General features: G+C 39.1%; 1 protein-coding gene across 1 annotated transcript; it reads left to right on the top strand.

Annotated features, from left to right (window-relative positions):
• Positions 1-11,850: 11,850 nt before the first annotated feature.
• On the top strand, positions 11,851-13,240 carry LOC125517235 (GDSL esterase/lipase At2g27360-like). Its single transcript, XM_048682417.1, has 3 exons — positions 11,851-12,133; positions 12,214-12,429; positions 12,525-13,240. Exons 1-3 carry the CDS (start codon positions 11,860-11,862, stop codon positions 13,157-13,159), a joined length of 1,125 nt encoding a protein of 374 aa, XP_048538374.1. The 5' UTR covers positions 11,851-11,859; the 3' UTR covers positions 13,160-13,240.
• The last annotated feature ends 637 nt before the right edge of the window (positions 13,241-13,877 follow it).

Here is a 13,877-nt window from a genome sequence, read left to right as displayed (position 1 = left end):
TGCCTCTCGTTTTCCTCTCCCCCACTTCTCCCTTGTCGTCTTATTCGCCTCTTTTCCGTTCACCTCTTTCCCATTTGCCTTTCTTTCACCATGGTCGAATCGAAAAGGGGTAAGGGTTCTCTCCCGAGTTCTAGTACTTTGGATAGACCCTCTGTCCTTTCTAAGCTCATAAATAATGATGCTATGGAAATACCTACCGGGGTTATCAATGAGAGTTTGGATAATTTCGATGAGGATGATCCCGGAATTTTTCGTTATTTGCTTGATGAGTCTTTGAAAGACGCTTGGGATAGGTTATTAAGGATCCGAGCTAGCTATGTGCCCCAATATCAAATTGAGATATACCTAAAAAGCTTTTATGTAGCTTACCCTCTTCGTTTAAGAAAGTTTTAGATTCTATTTTTGAAGAAGGTTTTCTTGAGGGGGATGCCATATATACCTATGAAAATATGAAAACTATATCTGGGCACCCCATGAGTGAGAGGGTTGAATCCACCTCTCTTTTGTGCTTTTATCAAAATGAAATTATCAAAGAGATGAAGGCTAGCTTAGATGCAAATTTTCGTAGCATGCTTGATCTTTCTTCCACCATTAATGGCCATGTGCTTTCTCAAAATAGAAAGATAAATGCTATAGATAAGAAATTTTCTCTTTTCTTTCCCAACACCAAAGATGGCAATACCTAGATCTATCCTTGTTTTTATGCCTAGCTAGGGGCGTTAAAAGATAGCGCTTGTTGGGAGGCAACCCAATTTTATTTTTGTTCCTGTTTAGTAATAAATAATTCATCTATCCTCTGTTATGATTGAGTTTTTTATGTTTTAATTATTGTTTGTGCCAAGTAAAGCCTTTAGGATCTTCTTGGGTGATTGTTATTTGAACTTGCTGAAAAAAACAGAAAGTATGCACTCACGAGAATAATTTTCATTTTTTACCAGAGAGCGATAAAATACCAATTGAAACTGATGTAGATCAATATACAAATTATTTAGGATGTCCTAATTTTTTAGGATTTTTGGAGTTACATATGTATTAGAAACCTACAGATTTCTACAGACTGTTCTATTTTTGACAGATTCTATTTTTCGTTTGTTGTTTGCTTATTTTGATGAATCTATGGCTAGTACGGGGGGGTATGAACCATAGAGAAGTTGGAATACAGTAGGTTTAACACAAATATAAATAAATAATGAGTTAATTACAGTACCTTAAAGTGGTGGTTTGTTTTCTTATACTAACGGAGCTCATGAGATTTTCTGTTGAGTTTTGTGTTGTGAAGTTTTCAAGATTTTGAGTAAAGATTTGATGGATTTTGGAATAAGGAGTGGCAACAGCCTAAGCTTGGGGATGCCCAAGGCACCCCAAGGTAAAATTCAAGGACAACCAAAAGCCTAAGCTTGGGGATGCCCTGGAAGGCATCCCCTCTTTCGTCTTCGTCTATCAGTATCTTTACTTGAGGCTATATTTTTATTCACCACATGATATGTGTTTTGCTTAGAGCGTGTTGCATGATTTGAGTCTTTTCTTTTTAGTTTACAACAATCATATTTGATGTACACACCTTTTTGGAGAGACACACATGAATCGGAATTTATTATAATACTCTATGTGCTTCACTTATATCTTTTGAGCTAGATAATTTTGCTCTAGTGCTTCACTTATATCTTTTCAGAGCACGGTGGTGGTTTTATTTTATAGAAATTATTGATCTCTCATGTTTCACTTATATTATTTTGAGAGTCCTTTAGAACGGCATGGTAATTTGCTTTGGTTACGAAATTAGTCCTAATATGATAGGCATCCAAGATGGGTATTATAAAGACTTTCATATAAAGTGCATTGAATACTATGAGAAGTTTGATACTTGATGATTGTTTTGAGATATGAAGATGGCAATATTAGAGACATGATAGTTGAGTAGTTGTGAATTTGAGAAATACTTGTGTTAAAGTTTGTGATTCCCATAGCATGCACGCATGGTGAACCGTTATGTGATGAAGTCGGAGCATGATTTATTTATTGATTGTCTTCCTTATGAGTGGTGGTCAGGGACGAGCGATGGTCTTTTCCTACCAATCCATCCCCCTAGGAGCATGAGCATAGTACTTTGTTTCTATAACTAATAGATTTTTGCAATAAGTATGTGATTTCTTTATGACTAATGTTGAGTCCATGGATTATACGCACTCTCACCCTTCCACCATTGCTAGCCTCTCTAGTACCGCGCAACTTTCGCCGGTACCATAAACCCACCATATACCTTCCTCAAAACAGCCACCATACCTACCTATTATGGCATTTCCATAGCCATTCCGAGATATATTGCTAGGAAACTCTCCACCGTTCCGTTATTTATGACACGCTTCAACATTGTCATATTGCTTTGCATGATCATGTAGTTTACATTGTATTTGTGGCAAAGCCACCATTCATGATTTCATACATGTCACTCTTGATTCATTGCACATCCTGGTACACCGCCGGAGGCATTCACATAGAGTTATATTTTTTCTAAGTATGGAGTTGTAAGTAAATAAGAGTGTGATGATCTTCATTATTAGAGCATTGTCCCATGTGAGGAAAGGATGATGGAGACTATGATTCCCCCACAAGTCGGGATGAGATTCCGGACGAAAAAAAGAGGCAATAAAAAAGAGAGAAAAAAGGCCCAAATAAAAAAATATGAGAGAAAAAGAGAGAAGGGGCAATGCTACTATCCTTTAACCACACTTGTGCTTCAAAGTAGCACCATGATCTTTAGATAGAGAGTCTCCTATGTTGTCACTTTCATATACTAGTGGAATTTTTTCATTATAGAACTTGGCTTGTATATTCCAATGATGGGCTTCCTCAGAATGCCCTAGGTCTTCGTGAGCAAGCGAGTTGGATGCACACCCACTTAGTTTCTTTTTGAGCTTTCATACACTTTTAGCTCTAGTGCATCCGTTGCATGGCAATCCCTACTCACTCACATTGATATCTATTGATGGGCATCTCCATAGCCCGTTGATATGCCTAGTTGATGTGAGACTATCTTCTCCTTTTTGTCTTCTCCACAACCACCATTCTATTCCACCTATAGTGCTATATCCATGGCTCACACTCATGTATTGCGTGAAGATTGAAAAAGTTTGAGAACAACAAAAGTATGAAACAATTGCTTGGCTTGTCATCGGGGTTGTGCATGATTTAAATATTTTGTGTGATGAAGATAGAGCATAGCCAGACTATATGATTTTGTAGGGATAACTTTCTTTGGCCATGTTATTTTGAGAAGACATGATTGCTTTACTAGTATGCTTGAAGTATTATTATTTTTATGTCGATATTAAACTTTTTTCTTGAATCTTTCGGTGCAGCTGCCATTGCTTGCAAGGTGCCAACACGCACACAAAACCTCAGATCGGTGCACCGGGCGCTCGGCAACAGGAGATGGGAGCAAGACATATCGGAGGATCTGAGTTTCACCATGCAGATGCAGCTTTACATGCTCCAACAAGCGATCAGCCATGTTGACAGAGATGAGGAGAGGCAGGACACCTTCGTCTGGCCATCCGACAAATTCGGATCCTATTCGGCCAAGTCCACCTACGACAGGCTGTGCGTGGGGTTGACAAGGTTTTAGTCGGTCGACTACATTGAGCCTTTGCTTGTAAAGTGCCCAATCTTCTTGTACATAACTTTGCTTCTCTCCTATAAAACTAAGGTATGCCATTGGAGTACTATCAAAAAAAAGTTAGAAGTATCATAGTACTAGTCTATGATGTTACTTTCAAAATGCATAATATGAATAAGAATTTGTCAAAAATCCAATTCAGCTCTTGGGCCGTGATGGAAACTTCGAACGGACTTCCCTTGCGGGTTCAGCCTCAGATAGACGGTAAACCTAGACTAGAGTCTTGCGTGGTTAGTCAGGTTGTGGTCGACACCTTCTCTAGTCTTCCACTTGAAGGTTGTCGAGATACATGATGTGTATATAGTGGTAAGGTGAGAGCATGTGTGAAGAAGTACACCCCTACAGGGTAATATGATCTATTCGAACAGCCCCGTCCTTGGATATGGACTACTTGGAGACTTATATGATTCATAGATAACTTGAAGTGGATACTCTAAAATATGCAAGATAAGTGTGAGTGCTATGGATGGCCTTCTCGTAGGGAGACGGAAGAGATCCATAGTGGTGTATTGATATGGTGAATATGTGGAGTCATGTGTGCTTTCTCACCCATAGAAAATATTGGTAGTCATAGTACAAGATAGCCACCGAGTCAAAACTGGCTTGCTGCAGTTAAACTCCACAACCCCATTGTTGATACCGATGCATATGTAGTTAGTTCTGATGTAATTCTTGCTGAGTACATTTTTACTCATGTTTGCTTAATTTATATTTTGGAGAGGAGACGTCAGTCTCACTAGTAGTTCCACATGGGCTCCATGTGGGCTTCGACGAGAAGCTTTGGAATCCCAGACAAAGGTCTGGCTCCTATGGAGGGTCTTGTAGATAGACAGGCTTTCTAGCCTTCTTTCTTTTTAGTTGTCTGTACTCAGACAGGTTTATACTTCCTTTCCTTGTATGACTTTGTATGTTGGGTCATGAGACCAATGTTTTGTAACATCATGTTATGTATGGCTCTTCGGAGTCTCTTAAATAAATACTTTGAGTCATAGAGTTATGTTGTGATGCCATGTTGTACCAACACATACTTGCATGTTCTACGTACATATGATGTGTATTGCTATGTGTTGGGTCACGACGGGGAGGGGGGAATCGAAGCCATCGTCATCATCAACGTTCCTCTCATCGTGGGAGAGGACTCATCTCCATCAACATATTCACCTGCACCATCTCATCTCCAAACCCTAGTTCATCTCTTGTATTCAATCTTTGTCTCAAAACCTCAAATTGGTACTTGTGGGTTGCTAATAGTGTTGATTATATCTTGTAGTTGATGCTAGCTAGTTGGTTTACTTTGTGGAAGATCATATGTTCATATTGTTAATCAGATATTATTCTCCTCAGATCATGAACCTGAATATGATTGGCGAGTAGAGTTCCGTCTGTTCTTTAGGACATGGGAGAAGTGTTATTATAAGTAATTATGTGAAGTTGTTTTTTGTTCATTATTTTGATGATGTGCTATGTTGCTCTTCCTCTAGTGGTATCGTGTGAACATCGACTACACGACACATTACCAAGCTTGGGCCTAGGGGAAGGCACGATTAGTACGTAGATGATGGATTGCGAGAGTGACAAAGCTTAAACCCTAGTTTATGCGCTATTCCGTAAGGGGCTGATTTGGATCCATATGTTTCATGCTATGGTTAGATTTATCTTAATTCTTCTTTCATAGTTACGGATGCTTGCGAGAGGGGCTAATCATAAGTAAGTTGCTTGTTCAAGTAAGAACAACACCTTAGCACTCGTCCACCCACATAATAACTTATCAAAGTAGTGAACGTGAGTCAAATGAATTGTGGTGAAGTTAACTAGATGAAATTCCCATGTGTCCTCGAGAACGCTTTTCTCACTATAAGTTTTGACTTGTCCATTGGAATAAAAGGATTGGGCCACCTTGCTGCATTTTGTTACTTCGGTTACTTGTTACTTGCTACCGATTATCTTGCTAACAAACTACCTGTCACTACCACTTTACAACACTTACAGAGAATACCTTGCTGAAAACCGCTTATTGATTCTTTTTGCTCCTCTTGGGTTCAACAGTCTACTTATCGAAAGGACTAGATTGATACCCTATACTTGTGGGTCATCACTTGTGCATTCAATGAGCTTGCTCTGTTGTCCAGAAAGTTTTCATGGTTCAAATTGGTAGTTACCAACATCCTACAAGTAGAGCAAAGAAAAAGTCTTTTCTGGTCTGAAAGCCAAGCCCCAAAATCTTCCAAATTGCGCGTACATAAAGGGATTGGAAAAATGGCCTCCACGGCAGCCGATAGAAAATGGATCTGATTAGTTCCTCATTCCATGATGCCGATGCCGGGATCATCAATTCAGAAATAGTCTATGGAGGATTTGTGACTAAATAAGTAATCGGTCTAGGTAAGGACTCTCTTGGAATCCAATTATGTACCCAAAATTAGTGTTCTCTCCATTGTTGATCCTCAAATTAAACCTTGCTTCAATCCCTACCATCTAAGACCAATACTACATAGTTGAATAGCTCCGACTAGCCAAATCATATCATCATCACTGACACATTTCTGGCCCGTCTGTGGTTAGGGGACAGTGATGGCATTCTAATCGCACATGGGCCAGCTGATTGGTCAGCAATGACATTTTGCATACTATAGAAGTCATATGAGATAAACTTGGCTTGTAGTAGTTTCCATAAAAGAGGAAAGATCTGGACAAAGTGACAGTTTCCATAAAAGAGGGAAGATCTGGACCAAGTGGTGGCAAGGGTTGCTTCTACGGCTGGTGCACAGAAACCTTCTAGTTAAATTGATTACATGATGTGTGTATGATTGTGTGCTAGGCTAATTCTAGTTTTGTAACTGTTTTTGATGATTTTGGCAGCCGGAAAGCAGTATACTTGGTATATTGTACAAGTTCAAAGAACTATGCGAAATAAGGCTCTCATGTGAGTTTTTGATGATGTGGTATGGAATATTGGATCAGTTGGCTGTGATGTAATTTAATGTTGGCTTACTAATACTTGAATTGACCTGAGAACGGGCTAAGCCCAAGTTAAGTTGGGTTGACTAAACTAACAAATTACCATGGCCCATACCAAAATATGAAAAATAGTGGATGGGCGAAATTAGTAAATGGGAAAAATTCTTAGGCTTGGCCCATTTAGGAATCTAATGTGGGCCGAGCCTTCAAAAACCATTTCATTTAGTCACAGGCTATGCCACGTAAGGTCCTCTGTGGTGTCCAACGTCCACATCAACCCGGTCATGTCATATCCCGATGAGGCACACATGTTAAGACCAAAACTTTGGTCATAGACATCCATGACCAAAACTTCAAAAAGATCATGTTTTTTGCTTCTTGATGGTAAACTGCCAAGTTTCTCATTTTCATCATAAGAAGGTCATAAATCATAAATAATGACAATTCTATGAACAAAATGGTGGGTAATTATCAATCATATTTCTTGTAGTCGTAGCCCCATGTACACACATTAAGGGATCACTGGCTTACTTTGATGTTGACATTATTTCTATGTGTTGCACAAAGTTTTTGTCACTTGTCTCTACCTCGATCCTTGGACTTGCATGTACCCAAGATACCAAAAATCAAACAAGGAGAGCTTAAAGGCAGAGAGGAGTGGAAGGCTATGCCAAATGTCGGTGATAGTATGATCACTACGGTAGTTGGAAGCAAGTGTTTGGGATAGATATTGTGCAGTTATGAAACACCCAATGTGTTGGTTTGGTTATTTCTTAATAATAATAACTAAGGTAACCTGGTGAGTCGGAAGGTCCTTGGTTGGACAATAGAACGTCGGTTCCATGACAATTGCTCACGGGGTTATTTGGTCGCATCTCCCACAATAATTCGTAGGCAAGATATATGTAACAGTGTTTACCAGTGCCATGTAAATTATCTAGATAGGATCCCCGGCGCAAGCACATGACTGCATGTAAAACCTTTAGCCCTACCCTATTTTTTTTAGTCTTCAATTCACCTATGAGATTTGGTCCCAAAAAATGAGAACTATTTGAGATACCAAGTTCTTGCACATATCTCCTTGCTAAGCATCACTTCCTGTGGGTTCGATAAATTTAAGACCTGTTTGTTTGGGTTTATGCTTCAACTTTTGCGACTTTTCCACTTTGTCTTAAAAGCCAAGAAAGCTCCTAAATAAGGCTTTTGGCTTATGAATCAATATTGTTGTATGATGGTATAAGCCAAAACCAAAGCGGAAAGCCCCTACATAGTAGCTTTTTTGGCTTTTTAGGCAAAGAGGAAAAACTACAAAAGCTAAAGCATAGGCCCAAACAAACTGGACCTTAGAGTCTCAAGGGAAAATGCTTTATGTACATCTGAAATCGGATCGAAGGTAATCAAGTATATACCCCTTGTGTGTGTGTGTGTGTGTGTGTGTGTGTGTGTGAGAGAGAGAGAGAGAGAGAGAGAGAGATGATAGAGAGGCTGGTGGGAGAGGTCTGGAGATGTGCGCCACATAGAGAAAAATAGAGTGGGAATGAAGTGATAAGACTAGGGTTTGGGTGGTGCTTTTATACCCTGGATTTAGATGTGGGCTTTTGGGCCTATGAAGAGAGAGACACATACCATTGGCGGGCTCTAAACCGTGTTATCAGTGGCATGCACAACTTTGAGACTGCCATTGGTATTTACTACTGGTGGGCGTATACATGTGCTGGCCACTGGTAATGTTTCACTGGCAAGTAGTTCTGTTGTAGTGCAAATTAGTGTTTTAGTTACTCGAATTTAGTGTGCGACAATTGAGTTGAGGGGAAAAAGGAAAACCAGAAAAGATATGAAGGCAGCCAATATGGCGACTGGAAGTTTGTGCCTTATTTGGCCAGCCTCCGTATCATGCATTATGGTGACTGCCAGCTAGAGTTGACCGGAGGAGCACGATAAGACTGGTCATAGTGGGGAGTAACTTATATTAGTAATACTAGCACATATGCCCGTGTGTTGCAAGGGGAGAAAAAATAATATGTATTTAAATTTAGTGAGAATTATATGTGCAAGCAAAACGCTGCGTGTGAAAAAGGAACGTTTAGCTTCTCGGTTTTGCCTGGTGTGAAGTAATCAATCCGCTCTTTTTTCATTCATTGATCGAGGGCATGCAAGAGTTTTGTTACGTCATCGTACGCCAGAGAAGGCCCATGAATTATTCAATCTACTTTTCCTTTCAATTAAGGATATTTTAAGATATGAAGTTTCTGAATATTGTGAGAAATGAATATTTTTTAAATCCTAAACATGTTTTTTGAAAATTACGTATACTTTCAGAAAAAAGGAAAAAAGTTTGAAACAAGAACATCTTTAAAAATTCACAAACATTTTCTGAAAACACCAATTTTCTTTATAAAAAACATGAACATTATTTGAGTTTGTGAACATTATTTTAAAACGTGAACATGTGTTGAAATATCATAAATTTTTTTCAAAAATGTGTACCTTTTATACACGAACATTATTTTGAAATGTGAAAATTTCACTAAACCAAGAATATTTTTCGAATTTGAGCAGTTTTTAAAATGCCATTTTCTTTTTAGAAATCTCGAATAATTTTGCAAACAAATTTTTTTTGAAAAAATGGCAAACTTATTTTCGAGTTCCAAATATTTTTCCAAATAGGAACAAAATCTTGGAATTGTGATCATTTTTTGAAATTGGATATTTTTTAAATTCTGAACGTTTTTTGAGAATTTTGAAGTTATGAAATAAATTCTATAAGAAAAATAAAGTTGGAAGGGAAAGAGATAGAGGAAGTAGAATAAAAATAGAAGTAAAACAAAGAAACAAAGAAAAATGGATTAGCCCGTTATTGGTTGTCCTGTGTGAAGCTCCGACTATCTGTCGACCCATGCGGACAATAGAATTTTCTCAGCTGCGTGGACAGAAAAATAAGTGGGCTGGCTTTGCTGAGCCATAGCGGGTGGCCCATGTACGAAATTCTGGCAAAGACTTTTTTCGCATTTGAATTTAGTGAAAATTAGATGTGCAAGCAAAACTCTATGTGCATGTGAAAAAGGAACATTTAGCTTCTTAGTTTCGCCGGGTGTGAAGTAATCAATCCGCTATTTTTCCATTCATCGATCGAGGGCATTTAAGACTTTTATTACGTCATCGTACGCCAGAGAACACCCATGAATAATTCAATCTACTTTTCCTTCAATTGAGGACATTTTAAGGTATGGAGTTTCTGAATATTGTAGGAAACATGAACCATTTTTTATATCCTGAACATGTTTTTGAAAATTATCTACACTTTCATAAGAGCGCAAACAAAATTTAAAACAGGAATATCTTTAAAAAATCACAATTTTTTTTGAAAACAACATTTTCTTAATAAAAACAAGAACATTATTTGAATTTTTACATTTTTTAAAATGAGAACGTGATTTGAAAATTCATAACATTTTTCGAAAATGTGTATCTTTTATGCGCCAACATTATTTTGACATGTTAAAATTTCACTAAACCATGAATATTTTTTGAATTTGGAGCATTTTTTTAAAATGTCATTTTCTTTTTAGAAATCTCGAACAGTTTTGCAAAATAATTAGTTTTTTTGAAAAAATGGAAAACTTTTTCAAGTTCCAAATATTTTTCAAAATGGCAACAAAATTTTGGAATTCAAAACATTTTCCAAAATTTGATTTCTTTAAAAAAATGAATTTTTTTTTGAGAATTTTGAATTTGTGAAATAAATTCTAGAAGAAACATGAAGTTGGAAGGACAAAAAGAGATAGGAGAGGGAGTATAAAAATAGAAGTAAAACACAAAAACAAAGAAAAAATGGGCCAGCCTATTATTGGTTGTCCTGTGTGAAGCTCCAATGATTTGTCGCCCTGTGCGAAAATAGTGTTTTTCCAGCTGCGTGGGTAGAAAAATAAGTGGACCGGCTTTGTTGGGCCACAGCGTGCGGCCCATGCATGAAATTCTGGTGAATACTTTTTTTTAGTAGACGAACACATAACAATTTAGTACCACCTCAGATAGGAAAAAAAAAATATTTTTGGCGGTGAAAGGATGAAAAAATTGATGAAACACACCTTGCTCTATTAGTAATAAGGGGGTATAGATATAGATGTATACATTACTAGTCTATGTTACTCCCTCCTTCACAAAATATAAGGCGCGATTGACTTTACACGGTCTTTGATGCATGACTTTGATCACTGATATATATCAAAGTACATGTATTGAACATGTATAAATAATATCTTCATATTTGTCTTACAAAATAGTTTTATTTCATATATCTGTATACTATATTTATGTACGTACAATACGTTAAAATGATAGTCAAAGTTATGCAACAAAGGTCAAAAAAGTCAATCCACGCCTTATATTTTAGGAAGGAGGGAGTATTACCTCTATAACGGGAGTAATATATGTGTGGTGTCATGCAACATTTTATTTATTAGGTTGTATACTTATTTTATCTTGGTACGTATGATGTTACCCATAATGTGAGTAACATATTATTTTATCACATGCCTCTTTTTTTCCATTAATTACTTGCAACATCATTTTTTTGCGTAGATATGTGTGATGTTATCACTTAGGCTGGTCGTAATGGGAGTATGATAGCTAGTATTATACATGCCAAATAGTCAATTTTGATGAGATGATATAGAATTAAATGAAAAAAGAAAGGATTGGGTATCATATCATGATATTGTATCATAATAAATGTTATGCTAGTATGTGTCATGCATGTCAATAAATATAGTACTACATGATATTAATGTATGATACTATGCATTGGGAGATAGTATTATACACTAGTATCATATGCACGATACTAGTATATGATACTTCCCATTACGATCAGCCTTATTTTACTCCCAGTATGAATAGTCTAAGGGTTCTTATAAAGTTCATCCTCTTTATTTTAGGCAAGAGATTAACTTCCTCTTTATTAAGTAACGCTGCATGTAACTTTCGCCTTTATTATGATTCACCCTGTATATAACCTCCGTCTAACGTTATCCTTGATACACATATCGATATGCATTCTATAAATAATGTCACGCATATATACCACTTCATGTTAATTATGGAGTGCATATCCATATAGAATAATAAATGCACCCCTCATTTGCATTATTATCCTTCGGGAAGTTCTATAAAAGGATACCAAATTGCAAATCGATGTCGCAGCAGAACATATTTGTTTCTCAGACATGGGGAGTCGCAGGTGCTTCTCCGCTGTTTCCGGCGTGTCTGTCGTTGTCCTCGCCATCTCCATCGTGGCGCTTCTCAACGCGGACGTGGCGCTGTGCGGCTGCAGCTACAAGCGCATCTTTGCATTCGGTGACTCCCTCATCGACACCGGCAACTTGTTGTACTCCATCGGCAACAGCGCGTCGCCAATCAAGGAGCTGCCCTACGGCATGACCTTCTTCAAGCACCCCAACGGCCGCGTCACCGACGGCCGTGTCGTCGTTGACTTCTACGGTGAGCCGTCGACGCCATCATCGATTATTATTCTGGTTATTAAAATGAGGAGTGCATATGTTATGTGCGTATGTTTTCAGCGGAAGCGCTCGGCCTGCCGCTGCTACCGCCGAGCATCCCGGAGGAGGCGTCCGGGCAGTTCCCCAATGGCGCCAACTTCGCCGTGGCAGGCGCCATTGCGCTTCCACCGGAGTACTACAAGACCAATTACAACTTCACGACGAACGCGCCTTCCAACCTCGACCGGCAGCTTGCCTCCTTCAAGAAGGTCCTCGCGCGCATTGCTCCCGGGGATGGTAAGCAACATATATACAGTACATATATGCACGTGCATGCATGGTTGTCAATGCAATTCATCAGATCTGTACATTGTTTTTTCATCTTGACATAGGTGCCACGAGGGCTCTCCTGAGCGAGTCCCTGGTGCTGATGGGCGAGATTGGCGGGAATGACTATAACTTCTGGTTCATCGACCCCAGGAACCCCCGCGAGACACCGGAGAAGTACCTACCCGACGTGGTCACCTGCATCGGCGCCACCGTGCAGGAGGTGATCAACCTAGGCGCCAGGACGATTGTCGTCCCTGGCAACTTCCCTATCGGATGCTTGCCGGCGTACCTGAGCGCCCACGAGAGCAAGGTCACGGACGACTACGACGAGCTCCACTGCCTCAAGTGGTACAACGAATTCTCCCAGAAACACAACCTGGCGCTGCGGCAGGAGGTTGTGAGGCTCCGGTCGCAGAACCCTGGCGTCAAGATCGTCTACGCTGACTACTATAGCGCGGCCATGCAGTTCGTCCAGAAGCCGCAGGCGTACGGCATCGCCGACCCACTCGTGGCGTGCTGCGGCGGCAATGGGCCGTACCACAGCGGGGCGTGCAACAACAAGACGAAACTCTGGGGCAGCCCCGACCGCTTCGCCAATTGGGACGGCCTGCACATGACGGAGAAGGCGTACAAGATTGTTGCCGACGGTGTGCTGGACGGGCCGTTCGCGGACACCCCGCTGCGCCATCTTTGCTAGTTGGAATTTGTAGGATGTTTATTGTGATTGATTCATATAGCTGTAGTGGACGCTAGTAAATGAATAATAAAAGTAATAATTGGACCCCCGATATCCGGTACTAGAACCCCCACAGCCCGAACGGCCTCCCCATCACCCTTACATGCCTTTTCTTTGTGAAAACGAAAAGGAAAAGAAAAGGCCCAGTAGCGAAACAAATAAAAATGTTGTGACAAATACAATACAGCTTTTGCCGTGCTAAATAAAATCCCAGTCTTTAAAAGCAGAAAATTGCCAGGGCTATTTTTTTGCAATGTCTCAAAAGAAAAATATCATAGCAATTTTCATCTGTACATACATGGTAGCGAAAAAAAGTGTTTAAATTGCCATTAGCGATTAGATTGACATGTATGTAAATGTTAGAACGTAATTGCCAAGGCAAATTAAGAAGTAAAAAAACATAGCAAAAGAAAGAGGTAAAAAGAATTTGCCAGGGCATTATAGGTAAATTTGCCATGTCAATAAAGGGAAAATCGCCATGGCAACAAACTTTCAGAAAATGTTGTGGCAAAAAACACATGGTAATTAACATGTCCTGGCAAAAACAATAATGGAATTTTCCGAATGAATGAATATGAATTTGCCATGTGACAATAATGGAATTTGCCAAATAAAAATTGAATTTGCTATCTTCTGCAGGCATGAAAGAAAAATTTATCATTATACATGGGCAAACCTT

The sequence above is a fragment of the Triticum urartu genome, chromosome 6 (assembly GCF_003073215.2).
Source record: "Triticum urartu cultivar G1812 chromosome 6, Tu2.1, whole genome shotgun sequence".
NCBI classification, from domain to species: domain Eukaryota; kingdom Viridiplantae; phylum Streptophyta; class Magnoliopsida; order Poales; family Poaceae; genus Triticum; species Triticum urartu.
This window is presented reverse-complemented; position numbering and strand designations above follow the sequence as displayed.